This window comes from Hyperolius riggenbachi, chromosome 1 (assembly GCF_040937935.1).
Source record: "Hyperolius riggenbachi isolate aHypRig1 chromosome 1, aHypRig1.pri, whole genome shotgun sequence".
NCBI lineage: Eukaryota > Metazoa > Chordata > Amphibia > Anura > Hyperoliidae > Hyperolius > Hyperolius riggenbachi.
The window spans coordinates 104480308-104502417 of NC_090646.1; the positions used below are offsets into that span (position 1 = coordinate 104480308).

The following is a 22110-nucleotide window of genomic DNA, read 5'->3' on the forward strand; positions in this document are numbered from 1 at the left end:
CCGACCTCGCCATGTTGAGATCCGGGTCGCCGTCTTCTGCGCTCCACAACGCGGGTCACGTTGAACTACTGCGCTTGCGCAGTACAGTCCTGATGACGTTGGCCCGCACCATGGAGCGCAGAAGACGCCGACTCGGACCGGGAGCCTCCGGAGCTGCGGCGAGGGTACAGGACGGCTGCCACGCGCTGGAGGAAGCCCCAGGTAAGTGGATGTTTTTTTTTAAAAAAACCTTGGATGTTTCCTTTAACTGTTCCTGTACTAGAAACAAATATTAGACTTATGTCTCTGCTCCTAATGCTTTATTTCTTAGCTGTACTACACAGCCATTTCATTATCATTATATCATATTTTTTTTTTCGCTTCAGTGTCACTTTAAAGGGACTCTGACCTCTACGTAAAATAAAAAGTTTCACTTACCTTGGGCCTCCTCCAGCCCACCGTAGACGGCGAGGTCCCCCGGTGTCCTCCTGGCTCCTCTCCGTGTGCATCCGCCGGCCCCCCGTTACCGGCGACACCCGAGCCGGGTGTCGGGCCGGCTCTTTCTGGTTAATGACGCACGCGTCATCATGCTGGCCGCTTCGCATCATCATCACGGCAGCCGGCGTGACAGGTCTGCGCATGCGCGGGGTCTCCTGAATACGCCCCATAGTCTGTTACCTCAATGCTATTCTTCCTGATCCTTGTAAATTGCCCCTAGGGGACGTTATTAATCCATGCTTTATAGTAGCAGCTACCAAACAGGGTATTTGCCAACACATAACCATTGGTGTCTGTGGGTTTAACTTAGGTTCTGGTAACCAATCTATTCTCATTCCAATAAGTCAATACATTTGTAGATCTAAGAAGTACTGCTTCATTTTGCTTTCATTGCTGTTCAAAGCTTTCATCTAGACTTTCCTCAGTGCCCTTCCAGATAAAAAAGCAGTCCAAGGATCAGTAGTGATTGTAAAAAGGGTACAAAGTGTATGGAACTTGTCAACATTTTAAAACAAAGATTTGAGGAAAAGAGTCAGGTGTGGTAAAAGCTTTAAGCAAAGTTCTTAATACAACAAGTGAAAAATGAATACAGAGAAGAAAAAGAATTACGCAGAAGAGAAACACAATCGCCTTTATTTATTACTGAATATACTGTATATTCCGGCGTATAAGACGACTAGACGTATAATCAGGATCAGAATCAGACTGGGTCATGCCCAGAATTGTTTTTGTCACAGTACAAATAGCTCAGGAGGGAAAAGAAAAGAGCAAACATACATACAGTAGATAGATACATATCTCGATAGCAGCGGACAACGACAAATTTAACATTTAACATCCTCTCCGCTGACCTGATGACTCTCTGAAGTTTGTCCTTTTCACTGGCGGTGGCGCCAGCATACCAGACCAAGATGGAAGAGCAGAGGATCAACTCGATGGTGGCGGAATAGAAGCTGGTTAGAATTCCCTGAGTCATGCCGAACTTTCTCAGCTGGCGAAGGAAGAAGAGTCTCTGCTGGGCTTTCCGTTGGGTGGCAGTGATGTTTGGCTTCCAGCTGAGATCACTGGAGATGGTAGTACCCAGAAGCCGGGCGCAGGGCACTCTGGCTACCTCAGTGCCATCGATATAAATTGGGGGTGGGGTGGGGGAGGACCTCCTGAAGTCAATGATAAGCTCCACGGTTTTTGCAGTGTTCAGGACCAGTTTATTCTCCTTGCTCCAGTTGCAAATCCTCTCCACCTGCTGATGGTACCCCTGGATATCATCCTTGGTGATAAGGCCAACGATGGAGGTGTCGTCAGCGAACTTGATGGCCTTGACAGAGTCTGCCTCCGATCTGCAATTGTTCGTGTAGAGGGAGAACAGCAATGGAGACAGGACGCAGCCTTGAGGAGCACCCGTGTTCGTGGTCATTGCTTGGGAGTGGGTATCGCCCAGTTTGACAACTTGGGACCTGTTGGTGAGAAAGTCTGTGATCCATAGTTGTAGACTATGTAGGTGGACTCCAAGTGCAGCAAGGTCCCGTTGGAGAATGCGTGGGCAGATGGTATTAAAGGCCGAGCTGAAGTCCAGGAGCAGTACCCTGACGTACGTGTCTCGCCTGTCGAGGTGGTTGTGGATGAGCTCCAGGCACATATTGATCGCATCATCAGTGGACCTGTTTGCCCTGTAGGCAAACTAGAAGGGGTCTAGGAGGGGCGAAGTGGAGGGCTTAAGGTAGGCTAAGACCGCCCGCTACATGGTTTTCATGATGACGGATGTCAAGGCCACGGGCCTAAAGTTGTTAAGTTCGGAGACCCCTTGTTTCTTAGGGATAGGAATGATGGTAGACCTCTTGAAGCATGCGGGGACCTTGCCTTCTTTTAGGGACTTGGTGTATATAGCAGAGAGGATGGGAGCAAGTTGCCGACAGCAGGTTTTCAGGCAGGCTGGAGATACACTGTTGGGGCTGGAGGCTTTCCAGGCATTTAGAGTTGATAAGAGGCGCAGGAACTCGGCCTCGCGGCCTCGCATACCACCGAGGGAGAGGGCATGCTCGGGGTGTTGTTTGCAGGGCCCAGAGGTGGGGTAGCTGGTTCCAGGTTCCCCTCCGGTGCTTCCTGGTTCTCGAACCTGCAGTAGAAACTGTTGAGTTCTTCTGCTAGTGACCGGCTGGGAGTTGCATGCTGGGGCTTGTAGTTAGTGGCAGCCTTCAGCCCCTTCCAAACAGCCCGTGAGTCGTTTGAGCACAGGTTGTGTTTTATTCTCTCAGCATACTCTTTTTTGGCAGCTCTCAGCTCCCGATTAAGGTCGTTTCTTGCCCTTCTGTATTCCTCCTGGTTGCCAGACTTGTGTGCAGCCTCCTTGTGCCTCCGCAGCTGCCGTAGCTTGTTGGTAAACCACGGCTTGTTGTTCGGGTACACCTTGAGGGTTTTTGTTGGTACACAAGAGTCCTCGCAGAAACTGATGTATGAGGATGTATGAGGAGACGTTATCTGCCCATTCATCCAGGTTTGGCGCTTCCAGGGACTTCCAGTCTGTGCATTCAAAGCAGGCTTGAAGTTTTAGTTTGGCCTCATCCGACCACACCTTTACAGACCTAACGATCGGTTTAGCTGACTCTAGGCGCCCCCTGTAGGTGGGGATAAGATGGATGAGACAGTGATCAGAGGAGCCCAGGGCTGCCCATAGAACCGCTTTGAATGCATCCTTCAAAGCCGTGTAGCAGTGGTCAAGGGTGTTCTGGCCCCTGGTGGGGCAGGCTACATGCTGATGATAAAGTGGCATCTCCTGGCGCAGGTTGGCCTTGTTAAAATCGCCCGCAACGACGAATAGTGAGTCCGGGAGGGTTGTCTCCCACTGTGAGATGGTCTCGCTTAGAGCCATAAGGGCCCTCCAACTTTTCCAGTTAAAATATAGAGTTTGGGATATACTCGCCGTATAAGACTAACCCTCAAACCCACTTAAAAATTAAAAAAACATCATATACTCGTGCTATGTATGAACATATACTAGTGCTGTACTGTTTGTGGTACCCAGTATATAACAGTATATATGTGATTGACTGGTTGGATTGGTCAGCTCTCCTTCTCCCTAAGTGGATTGGTCAGCTCTCCTTGTCTCCCTGTTATCAGAGCAGTATGGAAGAATAGATCATCCTGTGCCCACAAAACACGCCTCTTTCACCCATCTGGCTCACCCTTGTATCCTATTTACCTCCTTCTCTGCCCCTCAGATCTCGCACAAGTGCACCTGCACAGCTTCACTACAGTCCTCAGCAGCGAGATCTGAGAGGCAGTAACAGGATAGAGCATATCACCCGGCATCAATGACACCTGACTTTTCACATGATTTTCAAGGGTTAAAAAGTAGTCCTATACGCCAGATTATACAGTAATTCAGAAATACTGGAACATTCTACATGATGATATAGCTTTATGAAAATCAACCTAAAATAGTTGTCTGATCTGAGGCTTGTGAACTAGTTTGTGTATTGATTTACATATTGCTATATTACACTCTTTACATAAAATATACCATAATCAAGTCAGTTTCTTTCTGTTTTTGCCATTGCTTGAGAATGCAGTGAAGAGCTGAGAAGAATTAACACATTCATTACTAAAGCAATGCTAAGTCCCAGAAAACAGATCCTCGTCATTTCATTTCAATTCTCTGAGTAGTTGCCTTTTAATAGTGGAAACGTGGGGGGCTCTCTAACCTTGAAGCAGTTCACTATGATACAGTAGATGATGGCACTGATTCTAAACTTTAACATAGTTGATGCTATGCCTCAAGGGTTTAGTGACCACAGAGTGGCTTGTTACTGAGATTAATATTTGAGGGAGAGGTTAGGATTAGGCATCAAGAAGCAGAGATGGCTTATGACGAAATGTACCCTAGGCAAAGTAGTAACTTTGGCTTCTCCTTGTGGTCCTTTTGGAAAACTAATATGGGAAAGGGTTCAGTGAAAGTGGCAGTTGGGAACCCTGACACCAACTGGGCCCCAGGCTCCTGCCTAAATTGACTTGTGTATGATCCTGTTCTGGGTTAACATTGTGTTAGAGGGTTAAAGCAAGCTATAAGGAAGAGGTTGATGTTGGTTCATATGATGGTGTCAGGTAATGAATAACTTTCAGTAGGAGGTTAGACTTAGGCTTAAAAAAGACAACGGGAAAGTGAAGGTTAGGTATCAGGAAAGGAATTTAGTATTATGGGATTGATTAGGGCTAGGTGACTAACGAGAGAGGTACAACGAAAGGACATGTACAGAAAATATATTGTAAAGGTGATGTAATGTCTAAAATCGTCCTAATGCCTCTCTCACCTCTTTTTTAACTTTATCCAAATCCTCTGGAAATTTTTTTTTGAAATTCTTCTGCAGAATGATAGTTTTTAGACTTTGCTTTTGACTCTTTTCCATAAGTTTTTCCAAATTCTTTGTGTTGAATGGACATCTTTTCTTGCCCATATACCTAAACATATAAAAAGACCCAAGGTACATACGGTTTCTTTCCTACGTTCAATACAAAATAAAAACAAACAAAAGCGATATAATGAGTATGCCTACTTATGTCCAAATGTGTCCATAGACCATGCAAACTTGATTCTATCTTACCACATTTTAGTAGTATCTTACCACAGTATAGTAGTAAATATATTCAGTTGGCATATATCTTGACACTTGGATGTGGTAGCACTGGACATGATTGCATAGTATTTGCCAAGTTTTAATATTATGAAGTAGACAGAGTGCTAAGATGTCACCTTTCTGAGTAAAATGAAGTTTTAGCAACTTAAAGTGGACCTGAACTCTTGCACAGGACAGAAGGAACACGGAGAGAAATGCACCCTCTGTATTTAGAGAGTTTACCCTGTCTAATTACCCCTCATATGTGACTAATCACCACTGTAATTTTCATCTCTTCAGCTGTGTTAGCTCAGGAATCTCCTCTGCCACAGAAGAACTGCTAATTTGAAAACACAGGATGTTAACCCTATGTCTGCTTTCATGAAAGCAGGATGTGAAAACACTGCAGATTTATTACAGGATTTGTATCAGCTGTAACAAATATTTTTCTTTGAAGGTTATTATGCTGTTGTGCATCTTTTAAAGCAGAGAGGAAGAATTGAGTCCATTTTAACTACTTACGGACGACGCAAGTTGAAATCTATGCCCTGTGTTGATGGCTAGCTTGCTGCCAGGACGTAGATTTCAACTCACCGATGCAGCGCGCATCCGCTGTTTTCGTCGCTCCTGCCAATCTCGCCGCGGAATCCCTGCTGTCTCCTTTCCCAGCTCCCTTGATCTGCTTGTCTCTATGACGCAGAGCCCTGTGAGCTGCTAAGGGCCGATTTCATTGGCTCCTGACCCTGTCTTTCAATGTAAGCAACTCCCATTGGCTTACATTGAAAGACAGGGCCAGGAGCCAATGAAAGCGGCTCCTGACTGGCTCACAGGAACTCTGCCGTTATAGACGGCAGAGTGAGTGGCCCAGGTTCCCGACGTGCGACGGTGATGGCGTGATCAGAGATTGAATGCTAGAACAAGCACATTGGCTAATAATTGAACTATAGCTAGATGAGTCAGACCAAATCATTATCTAGGATTTTGACTTATTTAGCACTAACGTGCATTTGACATGCTTTAAAGGGAAGGTTCAGGGACTATGAAAAAAAAAAAAAAATCCTTATCCACTTACCTGGGGCTTCCTCCAGCCCGTGGCAGGCAGGAGGTGCCCTCTGCGCCGCTCCGCAGGCTCCCGGTGGTCTCCGGTGGCTGACCTGGCCAGGCCGGCGGCCAGGTCGGGCCTCTTCTGCGCTCCATTGTGCATTCCACGCCGGCGCGCTGACGTCATCGGACGTCCTCCGGGCTGTACTGCGCAGGCTCAGAACTACTGAGCTTGCGCAGTACAGCCCGGAGGACGTCCGATGACGTCAGCGCGCCGACGTGGACCGCACAATGGAGCGCAGAAGAGGCCCGACCTGGCCGCCAGGCCTGGCCAGGTCGAGTTGGCCACCGGAGACCACCGGGAGCCTGCGGAGCGGCGCCGAGGGCACCTCCTGCCTGCCACGGGCTGGAGGAAGCCCCAGGTAAGTGAATAAGGATTTTTATTTTTTTATCATAGTCCCTGAACCTTCCCTTTAACCTTGATCTAGTAAATAAAAGTCTCTTATGAACAGTTCACTGATCCATATGGCTCGCTTTATCTGGACTTGTCAACTGTTCCAGTACCCCTGTGTTGTTTGTCTTTATTCTGGGCTTCATCCATGTACACGGGGCATGTCATGGTCAGTTATCTGTCCAGGCGAAGTGGCTAAGGCGTTGTTGTGAGCACTGTGTAAGGGGCGTCTGTTTTCACATGTTGCAGTGATGTGTGTGATTGCGTGGCGTGCATTCCTACGTACGCACGTAGCTTGTTACGCCGTTCGCGCCCAAAAGGTCTATTTAAGTCTAGAGAGTACCACTTTCTGGTTGCTGTAGTATTGCAGCTAGCTCCAAGAATGTGTTTCTCCTGTGCCTTGACTTGTTCTGCCCTGATCTGATGTTACAGAATCTGGCTTGTCTGAGTTCCCGCTTTGTTACCAACCTCTGCTACGTACGACTACCCGCTCTGCTGCCGACCATTGCCTGTCAGACTACCCGCTCTGTTGCCAGACCTGTGACTGTCCGAGGACCTTCCTTGTTGCCAATTTCAGTCCGTTCAAGTTTCTGCTCTGCTGGGGAACCAGTATCCAAGTCTGTCTGGTGCCTGAGTCATTGCAGTGCCAGACTCAGCCTGTGGGGGTGCTACAGTTCCTATCTGGTCACACGCCTGGTCGTCTCACCATTGGTTCTGCATCCGCTCCTGCCCCGAGCCAACTGGATGTCCCTGTATCCACTCCAGGGTTCACAGTTGATAAGTTGCAAGAGTTGCTGCCTTCAGCACATCGGTCTCCAGCTATCGAGGTACATTACAGGGCAGAGCCCATTATTACTCCTATGATTTTATATGGTACCTGATAACTATTTATAGGCAGATATACATATAAACCATTCAGACCTACCACTGTCGTGCATCCTCCAGCTTACTTTCAACAACTGTTTTGACAAAGTTAGATGGAATAGGAGGGGACATGCCTTGCAGCAACGCATCAAACTCTCCATGGTAGAGGTTCACTACTATGCTCTGTAAGATAAAAAAATATAATTATTTGCTTCCTGCACTTTTAAAGTACTGGTGGTGTACTTCAGCAGTGACGGGGCTAGAAAAACTACATAGAACCACTGACATTAGCCATTGCCCTCATGAGAGTCCAACACCTCCGCCACATGGCATGCATTTACTTCAACCAAGATTACCTTGCGTTTCACAAGAAATGGGAGTGTGGTGTAAAGGTATGCACACATGCGATAACCAGCAGGCCAAAACGTCCGATAACGACCGTTTCAGCTTTCAGTTATGTGTGTACAGCGACTGCCGATGGAACATTGATCCATCCCACCAGATCATTAATAACAGTCGTGCATGACTTATTATAATGCTATATTTTAGTTGAAGCCACTTCATTTTCTGCCGATCACCGACCCTTGGCCCCCCTCCATCGCAACAGAGCTTATCGCTAGCCTCAAGGCTATGGATATGTCTGTACAGCATCATTCCCAAAATTGTCGCCTAAGGAATCGTTTTCCGATCATCGATGGGCGACAGTTACACAAGTACACAAGTGTGTACTTAGCATAAGATATAATTGGACCCATAAGACACACTTAAGAAATATAACTCTATATTCAACTATGAACAGTGCAGATTGGTAGAGCAGCACCCATCAACTGGAAGGTTCAGGGACGTGCCTCAGCTCTCAGTTCTCCACACCACTGGGACTGTAAATTGTAGAAATCCACTTGAGCAGGCACCGTCGCAGTATAAATAAGCTCTTTATTGATCACATGGGTTTAAAAAGGCAGTTAACAACGACAGACCGCTGTTTCGAGCTTAGAGCTCTTTATCAAGTTGTCAAAAACTGCAATACACATAAAATACCACTTCCCACACAATATATAGCCAGTACCCACCAATCAGAGTGCAGCATTTGAAAGCAACCAGTCAGCTCGTGCCACTTCATAGGAGGACCTGATGGGGAACTGCAAAAAGCAACGTTAGCCCCACCTCCTAGATTTCAATCGAGCTCTAAGCTCGAAACAGCGGTCTGTCGTTGTTAACTGCCTTTTTAAACCCATGTGATCAATAAAGAGCTTATTTATACTGCGACGGTGCCTGCTCAAGTGGATTTCTATATTCAACTATGCAATTAAAAATTGAGAAACAATTTGTTAAGAAAAAATACACTATTGAAAAATGACATTTTCACGGGTTACGTAAATATACAGTAAAGTGAATTCTAGCACTCAATCACAGAAATGTATAAACACTATTAAGTTAATGAGCACTGTACAGGTGCTTCGCTCTAGTAAACCAGAGCAACACTTTGTTATGGGGAGGAGAGGATGGATGACAACGCAGCACATTACAGATAGATTTGCAGTAGGTGGGGTAAGAAAAAAAACCAACATGCTTGAGAGTCTCTTTAATTTAAAGTTTCAGTAGCTGGCATGTCTCATTTGCATGACTTTTGCGAACACTGCAACAGCATGTCAGCTATGGTCTTCATTGCTCTCAGAGGGACACCAATGGATACAGGAATTATAGTGGATGGACATAACGGACCATTCATCAGATCCACTGTGATCATCCACATTACCAATCCAGCCAAGGCCTAGCCTAAGCTGCACATAGAGGAGTACAATGTAAGCAAAAAATGGGCATTATGGCAATGTTATCATTATTTTACAGCACAGTATAATGTTAGTGTTTATTTATAGATGGCATGACCAAAGAGGTGTAAAAAAAAAAAAAAAAAAAAAAAAAAGGATGTGTGAACATACTTTATCTTGACTATGTGTACATGTCACAGCATGTAGCAGAGAAACCTAATAGTGATGTAGCGTATGTTACCCTAGCAACGCTAGCTTTTTTCAGGTAATGCAGGTTGTATTAATTACGCAACTCACACTACGTAGTCAGTAATGATAAAATTGCTGTGCACACTCTTATTTTTTTAGTGAATATGGCCCAATGTGAAACAATGTGCAAAGGTCCACTGTTAGAGACTACATGAAATCCTTGAAGAAAACCTGTAAGGAAACTGTTAGCTCAATTTCAGCGGAGGCAGCTACAAGATGATTTAGCAGAATAATCTGCAACCCAGGTTAAAGTTCTCCCCCAATCCAAGTGAATACCCTCTCTTCCAGCTGGGAGATACAGAACCACAAACACTTAAATTGGTGGAACAGCATCTGAAATCTTTATTTACAGGTCAATCTTATATACACCCTGATGTTAGGGAAAAACCAGATTAGACCGGAGTGCACATAGAAAGTATTTGAAACAATAGCATAGACATGGTACAGACAGCAGAGACAATAGGATTTGTTATTCTGTAAACAACTGGCAGAGGTAGACTTTGTTACATGTGTTAATTTCTCAATAGACCAGGTTTTTTAACAACAATGCATGAATAGGTCTGAGTCTTCAGATCTCTGTCACAGTGGCTTGTATGGTAATATACCAACTGGGTATTGAAATATAGGTTTTGTATTCAGGTGCCTGGAACTTCTAGAGTGTTAATTATTAATGTATCTGTAAAGCACTGTCTGGAGGAATGTGCTGCTGACTAGTTGAAGCAATGATGTCATTTTTAAGAAATTGTGATGTGCTGTATATATTTTAATATCGGGGTGATTTAAGCAGCACATTATTACAACCTTTCAACCCAACCTTTGATCCCAACCTTTTCTAAAGGAAAGGGCGGGATCACTTAGATACTATGCACAGCTCTATGTATGTTAGAGATCAATGAGTTAGTGTTGTCATTGGTACACAAATACAATATACAGTTTAAAGGGTTACACAACTACACGATGAATTAACAGTAGTTAGCTTTGCTAGTATATCATCCTAATCTAGCCCTGCATAACTTAATGGAAAACTGAATGTGGTAAACTGTAACAGGTTGCCTAAAGCCACACCTCACCCATAAGGTTAGAACTCCTTAATGCATTTTGGAAGAAAAAAAAAATGATCCTCGAGTGGGTCCAGGAAATGTCAGTTCATTATTGCAGAGTAGAATATTGTTCATTTGAAGGGTGAAGGAGGACGGTGAATTCATCACCACAAGCCCTCATGATGAATGCAGATGTTTTTCTGCCAAGCTCTCACTGTCTCGGGGCAAACAGACAGTGGCGGTTGAGAGCTGGCCGTGTAATCACCGTGGCTACACCCAGTGCCTTTTTGTTAGCAGTTTCATTGTATGGCATTGGGCACCCACAAAAGAAATGGAAACAGATTTATAACAAGGATGTAGCAATTGCAGCCAGGTTGTAGAAGGCAGGGAAGGGCAGACTCAACTTCTCATCCCAGTTGAGAAACCTCACAGTTGCAACAGCAGAGGCGGAGTTCTTCCCAAAGGATGACACAAAAGAAAGGCTTGAAGCAGCCATCACCAACACAGGAGGAGGGCAGGTGCAGGAAGGGCTCATCCTTACAGCAGAGGGTCATCCTTCTAGGGCTGCATCACTGCAGGAGAATCAGATCAGATGATATCCAAAGACTTCCATAATCAGGTGATATCACAGGTAGGTCTCCAAGTGAACAGGTAATAAAGAACACTTGTGCAAGCAAAGTATTAAAGATGAGTCAGACAAGAGTTCAAGGTTTGTCAAACTGCATGAGCCAAGTAAATGATAGCTCAGTCTCGATCAAAGCAGTTATGTAGAGGTCCTCAATGGTAATAAGAAGTTAAACAGCTTAGTGGGTGTGTGCAACCTATTTACCACATGCGTAGCTATGTAACAATATTTTGGACAAAGGTTACTCTCTCTATTCTCGTCTCTATTCAAATTTCTTTTACTAACATCATACTTTCTGTAAATCCTAGTAATATAGAGTTCTGACACTTAAACACATTTCTCTGACCTTGCTTTATACAGCACAGCATTAATACAAACAGACATATGGAGACAATTACAATCAAATCAACCAATAAGTATTTTACATGACATATTTGTCTCCACCCTCTCCAGGCATGTTAGAACACTGATGTGGGCCGGGTTATGAGGCTGTGTGATTCAGCCACTTGCAGGTTTAGTTGGCCCCCCATCTCACCCCGTGCACAGTAGGTGGTACAGGGGGTCAACGTCTGCTGTTCAAAACCCTCCCCAAATGCACCAACACCAGGGTTTGTTTCCCACACCCCTCAGATTGTAACCAGAGACAGACCAGAAACCAACAAAAAAATTGCTGTAAAAACATTTGTTAGAATTTTACACAATTACAAATGAAAAAAATATAAGTATGTCACTTTGCTTAAGGGACTCATCACCATTCATATTATACACGTACCCAAACATTCACACAATTGTTTGCATTATTCTTGGCAATATGAACAGAAAACCTGGCATGAGCATAACTTCTAGTAATTTGAGCAATATGATTTTGGACACAATCTCTACATTACATTCATATCGGCATGAGTGCAAGCTCAAGTTAAAATGATTACATTTCATTCACAGCAACTTAATTCCTACTGGAAGATTTACAAACCTAATTCACCCATTGACAGCAAAACTGTTGTGTGCTTTGAATTCTCAGGTATATGCAAAAATACCTGACAAAAAAAAAACCCACATGAAAAACAAAAAACTTCAGATGGAACATGCCTTTCCGTATGTTAATTTTTTATAACCAACTTTAAATTACAAATTTTAAGACATGTTACATCTGGTTCACCCGAAATAAATTGTTTCCTTTGCAAAACACTAAATTCAAAACATCACAATGGCCAGCAACTTTGTGCATGGGTCATTCATTATATGAGGTGAAAACCAATTACACATTCAATCTCACCTGCCTTGCCTCAAGACAATTTACAAACCCTCTCCTATAGTAGACAAAGAAAGACAACACATGCACATTTACATAACCACAGTCCGCATACCTTAGACTCCAACAATAATTTAGCTTTTGACTTTTCTGACTGTAGAAAAAAACGATCAATTAAATTAAGAGGTTTATTCCTAACTCTAAAAAAAATATTTGGATACTCTCTGTGCACAGACACATACACAAACAGACAAACAACATATAGCTGGGATCTTCTTTTGTTTCTGTTTCCTGACACTCTCCTCATTGCCCCCAGTCTTTTCAGGGAAGAGGAAAGAGAAAAAACAAAAGCATTAACACAAGTCTCTCCCAATACATGGAGGGAGGGGGTAGAAACCTGCAACAACTCTGAGCAGATGTCCAGAGATGCATATTTAAAGTACAACCTAGCTGAAAAAGTGCAACCAGTCATACACAAGCAATTTAAATCACAGTTCCACAGAAACTACAGTGAGAGGAGATAGACAAACACATTTATAGTAATTAGAAGAAAAGGCTCAGAAACAACTAGTAGCCAGGCCAGAACATTTTGGAGGGACTGATAAAAAAAGTTATCCTGCGGCCGCAATGCCCATTCAAAATGTCCTGGTCCAGAGAGACACCTGCAACTGCTGAGTGTCTCCGAGAAAAAAAAATGAAACTCCTAAATAGAGTTAGTCAGAAATAAGATTCAAAGCAAATTGTGGAACATGATTCTTTCTAAAACTTACAAATCTATATATCCGCATTAAACAGCATCACAGAATATGATACATCATAAATCAAAAATAACCCTTGGGAGTCCCCTTACCTTGAGACTTTCCATTATGCTAAGCTAAAAAAAAATAGAGTGAGATTAGCTGAGTTTGAAGGTTTATCTAGGGATGGTGACGTCAGTATTAGACTTTACTGGCAAACCTGGTCTCCAGCTTATGTGATTCTTCTATAGTTTCTAATCAGGTTTATCTACACCCGATTTATGGTTTGAATTTTAACTATCCTCTGTGGACAAGTTTATACCTTCAATCTCAGCTTAACCTCACATACAATCTACACAAATCTATACAGTAACATGCAATCTTATATAACTAAAATTCACTTAAGCGACTATACAACAATATACAAGGTTTAGAGAGAATATTCACTTAGACACACAGTACTGCTTTCTTAATTGGGGCATCAGACCCGCTATTTACTTTAGGAATATCAGATTCCTGGGAGAGGCGCTACAGAAGCACTTTCCCTCCGGGTTCTATTAATCCGCTCTGACAGTATAGGGTGGTAATCAAAAAATAGAATTACTCACCCGATACTGTATATGGCGGATCCAACTTCTCGACACCAAACTGTTAGCTCAATTTCAGCGGAGGCAGCTACAAGATGATTTAGCAGAATAATCTGCAACCCAGGTTAAAGTTCTCCCCCAATCCAAGTGAATACCCTCTCTTCCAGCTGGGAGATACAGAACCACAAACACTTAAATTGGTGGAACAGCATCTGAAATCTTTATTTACAGGTCAATCTTATATACACCCTGATGTTAGGGAAAAACCAGATTAGACCGGAGTGCACATAGAAAGTATTTGAAACAATAGCATAGACATGGTACAGACAGCAGAGACAAAGGGATTTGTTATTCTGTAAACAACTGGCAGAGGTAGACTTTGTTACATGTGTTAATTTCTCAATAGACCAGGTTTTTTAACAACAATGCATGAATAGGTCTGAGTCTTCAGATCTCTGTCACAGTGGCTTGTATGGTAATATACCAACTGGGTATTGAAATATAGGTTTTGTATTCAGGTGCCTGGAACTTCTAGAGTGTTAATTATTAATGTATCTGTAAAGCACTGTCTGGAGGAATGTGCTGCTGACTAGTTGAAGCAATGATGTCATTTTTAAGAAATTGTGATGTGCTGTATATATTTTAATATCGGGGTGATTTAAGCAGCACATTATTACAACCTTTCAGAAACAAAAGTAAAAATAGATACCAAAGGATGATCCACAGTCTTCTCATGTCCTTGACCCCACTGCTACTTCCCAGAAGCCTCTTCCCTCCCTCCTGTCCATGTACGGGCATGTCCATACTGCACATGCGTGAGTAGTGCCCGTGCTTGCACAGTGGCGCAAAGCTGCTCCTGCATGGAAGAAAAAGCTGTGCATGACATGAGCAGCTTTGTGCTACTGCGCAGTGTACTCGTACATACACACAATGGCCAGGCTCATACATGGATGGAAGCATGACGATGAGAGCTTATCCGACAAGCTCTTGTCAGAATTGTTCAGAGGAACCTTGTGCAGTAACGGTTGGATCAAGGATGGTCTAGGAAGCGTCTGTATTATCCAGAGGCCACCCTCTACTGAGGAAAGTATTTGTTTTTTATCTTTTTTTCTAATTCAGACTCATATTAAGGAACAACATTCAAACTTCCTTCTCTATACAATAGATAATCACTGAATATACAGTACATTATGAGTCCTGCAAGGCAGATTTGTCTTTCTGGCTGTCCTCTGATTCACATCAATTCCACCATATAATAGAACTTCATAAAGGAACTAACAGACTTATCATTTAGCTCTAAGGAAAAGACCTATGGACTTGCAGTGCTTTGGACTGGTATAACATTACTGGTATAACATTGCATGTTCTGTTTTTATATCTGTAAATCCCTTTATCTCATGTTATGTTGCCAGGGATGCCCATGTACTTCCTGTGTAGAGAAGGTTCTTCAGGACAAAAAAGGGCACTTAAAGGGATACTGTAGGGGGGTCAGGGGAAAATGAGTTGAACTTACTCGGGGCTTCTAACGGTCCCCCGCAGACATCCTGTGTTGGCGCAGCCACTCACCGATGCTCCGGCCCCGCCTCCGGTTCACTTCTGGAATTTCAGACTTTAAAGTCTGAAAACCACTGCGCCTGCGTTGCCGTGTCCTCGATCCCGCTGATGTCATCAAGAGCGCACAGCGCAGGCCCAGTATGGTCTGTGTCTGCGCAGTACACTCCTGTTGACATCAGTGGGAGTGAGGACATGGCAGCGCAGGCACAGTGGTTTTCTGACTTTATCGTCAGAAATTCCAGAAGTGAACTGGAGCCGGGGCCGGAGCATCGGTGAGTGGCTGCGCGGGCACAGGATGTCTGCGGGGGACCATTAGAAGCCCCGGGTAAGTTCAGCTCATTTTCCCCCGACCCCCCTACAGTATCCCTTTAAAGAGACTCTGAAGTCTCCTAAAATTCAGCTTATTATTGGAAAATCCTCTTTAACATTATTGCCCTAACTAAAATGCTGCATCCCCGTTGCTGAACACTAATAGGGTGTTGCAGTAGTCCATGCTGAGGATACCAATGCATGAACTAGAATAGGTAGGTCTTCAGATTATGTGTATCCGCTTGCTTCCTATGAAGTTGAGCTAATTCAATTTGTGTGTGCCTTACCCTTTGAACGTCTCACATGCTAATTATTAGTTTAATCAAGTGAACTACAATTTCTTTTTATGGTTCTTCAGAAGCCTGTGGCAGAAAAGGGTAGAGCCAGGATAACAGATTGAGGTAGGTGCCAGTACTGATTGGTAACAACTGGTACCTGAAAATGATACAAAATATGTCCATCTGCATTTAGATAAAGTTATAGATAAAATTCAAACTCACATTTTTTTAACCATAAAATGAAATACCATTTGCCCCTTTATGGAAATAGAATTTTGTGTTTAATAAAACTTGTACTGACCTTGTATTTATCATAGATTTTCCCAATGTCCGATAATAACTGGTTGAATATCTTTTCCTTTTGGTCTTCAAAACAATCAAAAAAGATGGGAAAGAGGCGTACCTAAAATTAGGAAATCAGTAAATCTCTGAACGGAGCCAGACTGCATAAATAATAAATGGATATGTAAAGCATGACACTGATTCCATTAGACTCTACAAAAATCACTGCTACCTTGACTACAATAACTTTTTAAGGGGACATTCGTAAAGTAAATCTGGCCATATACTACACAACTGTGTTTTCAATTGGCACTGCAATCAACATTACGATTGTCATCATAAAGAACCAACATTGCAGTTCTCATAATGTCAATTGCAGGTCTATCGTGGTCCCAATGGAAAACACAATATTTGCTCAACTAGAGGTTTTTTTTCCTAATCAAATGCCTTATTGGAAACTAAAAATGTATAGTACATTATATGGTCAGCTTGATGGTGCAATAAAGTCTGACACTGTTACATTACAATTCAAGCTTCTAAGTATAGATTATCCAATTTGAGCTGTGCATAAAGTTCACTGTATCAAATGTGGGAAACATTTTTATCAGATTTGTATTTACAATTTGGGGTCAGTTTACTTCAGTTCGCACTGGAAGTGTTAAGTTATGCACACTGTTCAGCAGGGCTGGGCCAAAGCAGAGGCGAGAGAGGCTCCAGCTTCAGGGCGCAGTGTAGGAGGGGGCACCAAACTCACTCAGCTATCATTCCCCTATTGTGTTTGAAGCAGAGGAAATAAGAAAATGAGATACATGGCAGTGACTGCAAGCCAAATAACTAGGTGTTTGGGGGGTTAGGGGCCCTGAGGCGCCTCTTAGTCTAATAGCAATCCGTGTGTGACGGCTGGGGTGGGAGGAATGGAGGGGCGCACTTTGGTGTCTCCGTCTTGCATGATGGAGGACCTTGTCCTGGCTCTGCTGTTCAGTACTACTTCCAAATCACCTGTGGCTAAACTGATGGTTTATAAGTATCTAATGCCCATTTACACCAAATTCAGAGTTATGTGCTACATAAAGTCTTGCTGGGAGTGTTTTGACATGCATGATGCTTGGACCTATAAGCTAGTGCAGCACATTGTTATTGCAAAAATAAAGAGGTCTATGGCACTTCTTCTTCTGACATGGGAAGTAGCATAGGAAGGAAATTTATGACTAACGGCTCTCCTGTGATCATTCTTTGTATATTAGGCCAGAGTGCAGCACTGACTGAAAATATTTTTTTTAATAAGGTGGACATATGTTTATGTTATAAAATACTGGTAGTATATAAAAAAATTCCCAGATATGCCATTTTTTTATGTGGAGCTAATATTTGGTTTTGTCCTCTTTGGTGCAAATAACCTCAAGTACATGTTGCTTTTGACTAATGCACACTGGCCTAGTATACAAAGAATGATCACAAATACATGCTACTTTTGACTGGTTACCAATCTATTAACGAAAAATCTAAAAGAAAAAAAAAAAGAAAAATATATAGCCTATATTACCCAAAAGCTTAATCAAAAACATTTTTTTAAAGCCAGTATAGATTTTTTTTGCCTCTTCCCTTCCATCCCTTCTTACTGACAACAAGAATGGTTTCCTTTCCCTATTATACTCAAGCGGACCCCTGAAGTTCCCGTGAAGACACTATGCTTGGGCTTCCGTTGTGGACTTCCACGGGCTCCTGGAGGTCAGCCACCAAATTAAAGCAGTGACCTGGGTTCTGCCAGCAGGAGGCAGGAAATTTGGGTACTGAACGCCTAGCGGAAGTCTACAAATAATGGTAAATGTGTGAAATTTGGGCACCAGAGCGCCCATAAATAGTGGGTGCCGGGACTACGGCTACAAATAGTGGGCATAAAATTTCCCACATTTGCCAATATTTTTATGGGCACCTATGTCGGTGCCCAAACTTCAGTGGCCCCCAGTATTTTTCATTTTTGCAGCGGATTTGTGGCCGGGATGGGGAACGGTTAAGGTTAGGCATTAGGAAGTGGAGTTTTAAGATTAGGGGAGGTGTCAGGAAGAAGGGATTTAAGTTTAGGCGTGGGGGATGGTTTAAGGTTAGACATCAAAAAGGTGGTCATGGGTTAGGCATCAGCCCGGGGGTGGTTTGGATTAGGCTTTGGCATGAGGGGGGTTAGGTTTCGGTATCAGCAGGGGGGAGTGGTTAGGCATTGAAGGAGGGAGGGTTCTGTGTGAGAGTAGGGCTAGGTTTAGCAGTAGTAAAATATTCGTAAGATTTACCAATATTTTACTATTGGAATTACCACTGTAATAGTAGAATATTGGTAAATGTTACCGATATTCTACTATCGGCTATATCCAGGAGGTCAAATTTCTTTGTCCATTATTGCGTGTACACCTGGTTACCACTTGTAGTAAAAAGTGTAGTGCTCATGTCACTATGCCACCCACACTCTCTATGCCTCCAATCTGGAGGGGAGTTGTGGCTTTTACTACCATTCTCCTCTACCCCAAGTGAAGAAAAGAATCTCAAAAGCCTGGGGCTCATCCCCCCTCCTCATATTCAGGGAGTTGGAAGTCACCACCCCAAGCATGTGGTGGTAGGCCATGGGGGGACTTATGGTAGATGGCTCCTTTAATAATGAGACCCCAGATGCAAATTCCCATTAAACAGTTAAAGGTAGTAACAATTAACTCTCTATTAAAATGTTAATAAAAAATATTTTTCCCTGTAAAAACGGTGTATGTTATCCCAAGAGATGTGTGCTCCCTGTGCGCCCTATTTTTTTAGAATTTTGTGCAGATATTAAATAACCTCCCACAGATTTAAGTTAAGTAAAAGAAAAAAAATACCTTATAAATAGGGTTATTGCCACAAAAATAGGGGTTGTATACACCGATTGAAGTTATTTTGCCTTTTTCCGCGTTCCACCTTTGGACTGCATCTGGTAGTTTTTTCTTAAATGCTCTTTCTACCTAATCAGTAACACAAATACAAACACAAATTAAGTGTAAGGTTACCTACTCAGAGGTATGTTTCATTTCCATTCAATACTGCATATACTAGGTCTATTATTAAAGCTAGAGTTGTTTTAAGAAGTCCTGTGTAAGCATTTAGTGGAACATTTAGGCCTCAATTCACTAAGCTTTATCAAACACTTTATCAAACGTTTGATAATTTACCTCATGGGTAAAATCTGATTTTGAATTCACTAAGGTCAGGGAATTCAAAATAAGATTTACCCGTGAGGTAAATTATCAAACGTTTGATAAAGTATTTGATAAAGCTTAGTGAATTGAGGCCTTTGTTTTTATCTGTGTATACAGTAAGCCCTTGTTTTATCTTTACAATGTAACCAGCACCTACTAAGTGTGCCTGGTATGTCTCTCTGCAGGCATTGCATAGTTACTACATGCTGACATCAAAAATAAAATCATAAGGTATGAGATAGAGAATAATGACTGAACACTGCATTCTATGGGGTTGATTCACTAAACCGTACTATGACAAATAGCATACCTTCTAAAAGATATCACACCTTATCAAAGTTAACACACCTTATCAGAGTAGCATAGCAAGCGCTACGAACTTATGCCTGCTAATTGGCAATGACACTCGTCCTGCCCTGAGCCCCTGCGGATTCGTGGCGCTCACTATGCTTCTCTGATAAGGCGCGTTAACTTTGATAAGGTGTGATATCTTTGATAAGGTGTGCTATTTGTCATAGCACAGTTTAGTGAATCAACCTCTATGTGTGCTGAAGCTGACTGAGCATACTCTTCTAAAAAGAGCTGAGACCTGGGTCCTTTTCTCCCATGTTTTCTCTTAGGTTATATTTTTATACCTTATGAATAAAATGTCTTTTAAGCCACCAGCAAGCAAGAAACTGCTCAGAATAATTCTGGCATTACTTTTTTTTTTAACCTAAATGTGGTACTTTTTCAATTGCAGAGTGCTGAAAATAAGCTTTAAAGGAAACCTGAAATAACTTACCTGGAGCTTCTCCCAACCCCCTGCAGCCGCCCTGTGCTCACGGTTTCATGGAAAGATCCTCCAGTTCCCCGCCGCAGTTCGGTTTCGATTCTGCAAGTCGATGGCCACTGCACTTGCGCAGGCCTCATTTGCAAGTGCAGTATGAGAAAACCTTGTCAGGAACGTGAATGAGGACGCACGTAGCCAGGGCCACACAAGCGCAGTAACCATCAACTTGCAAGTCGGCAGTAACAAAACTGACCAGTAGCGGGAGATAGGAGTATCATTCTTTATATGGCTCTGCATAGGTTTTAGGTGCTGTAGACTGAATAACAGACAGATCATATAGTGGAAACTTTGCCTGAGAAGCAGTGTGCACACTTCTCTCACAAGTCCTGTGAGGATGTCATACAGTGTTTTCTCCAGGATGACTACAGAGACTGTCAACTGTGTGGAGTGGTTTGGATGTTTTTTTGTATTTTACAATCTCCTATAATAAGAAGGATTTTTTTTCTTTTTGCTGCTTGGTACTTTTTCAGGTAAAAATGTAGGCAATGTTTGTCTTATGTCATCCATTGTCATTCTAGTCTGTGCCCGGTTCTTTAGTTCCTGCATGTTTGATGTAGCATTGTGAAAAAATTTGATGTGTTTGACACACTTGTACCTTTAGTTTACTGTTGCATTCTTCTTTCTCCAGATATTTAGTTTTTATAGCTTAGTATATTTTAAAATACTGCATTCTATGTAATTTTTATATACATTTTCTATAAAGCAAATTGCTGGGTTTCCTCTTATCTGTCTGGATGCGCTTACATTGTCTCCTTCTCTAACACTAATTCCTCCCCACACCCACCGTCGGTTGGTGTACTTCAAGGCTCAGTTCTTGGGCTACGTCTTTTCTCAGTCTACACTCACGGCCTGGGACAACTAATTTGCTCTTTTGGTTTTCAGTATCACCTCTATGTGAATGACACCCAAATCTATCTCTCAGCCCCTGACCTGTCCTCACTACTATCTAGAGTCCCCGACTGTCTGTGTGCCGTTTCTGCATTCATGTCCTCCCGCTTCCTCAAACTCAATATGAGTGAAACAGAAATTTAGATTTTTCCACCATCACTATCTACGCCCTCACCAATTGCAACCATAATTATAGACCACACCCCTATAACCTTGACCTCTAAGGCCAGCTGCTTGGGGGTTATAATTGACTCAGAGCTCTCCTTTAAACCTCACATTGCCTCATTAACTACCGCCTGCTATTTCCAGCTCAGAAATATATTCCATATTCGTCCCTTCCTTACACAACAGTCCACCAAAATTCTTGTACACGCCTTAATCATCTCCCACCTAGACTACTGCAACACCCTGCTCTGTGGTCTACCAAAGAACAGGCTGGCACCTCTCCAATCGCTTGTAACCTCAGCTGCCCGCCTCATTCACCTCTCCACCCGCTCCTCAGATACAGCCCACTGTGCCATTCCCTCTACTGGCTGTCTATTACCCAGAGGATCCAGTTCAAACTCCTGACTCTAACACACAAAAGCCCTTCAAGAGTTGTCCCCTCCATACATCTCCTCACTAATCTCTAGATACTGTCCCTCCCGCAACCTTCGCTCCTCCCAAGAAATTCTCCTGGCCTCTAAGCTGATCACTTTCTCTCATGCTCGCATCCAGGACTTCACATGCGCATCATCCCTCATTTGGAACTCTCTTCCACAGCCTGTATGTCATGCTCCAAACCTGGACATCTTCAAACGCACTCTTAAAACATACCTGTTCAGACAAGCTTATAACATTTTATAGCCCCTATTTACATATCTGTTCACAATGTAATCAGAGGCAAAGGCTCACTGCCTCATCAGAATCAGTATCTTTATTTTCGCCAAGCACGACTGGGTCGTGCCCAGAATTAGTCTTGGCACGTACAGGATACAGGTAGGATAGGGTACACAGAATACATCAGAAAGGATCAACACCATATCAGACATTTCAACAGAGAAAACATCCAAG

The 22110-nt window shown here is 43.0% G+C and overlaps 1 protein-coding gene across 1 annotated transcript in view; it reads right to left on the bottom strand.

Annotated features, from left to right (window-relative positions):
- LOC137557929 (uncharacterized) overlaps positions 1–22110 on the bottom strand; it is a 259888-nt gene that overhangs the window by 14925 nt on the left and 222853 nt on the right. The window contains exons 17-20 of the mRNA XM_068271708.1: positions 18981–19103; positions 16142–16243; positions 7502–7623; positions 4782–4929 (exon numbers count right to left, since the gene is read on the bottom strand). Coding sequence (XP_068127809.1) covers positions 4782–4929; positions 7502–7623; positions 16142–16243; positions 18981–19103 — 495 coding nt within the window. The remainder of the gene's footprint in view (positions 1–4781; positions 4930–7501; positions 7624–16141; positions 16244–18980; positions 19104–22110) is intronic.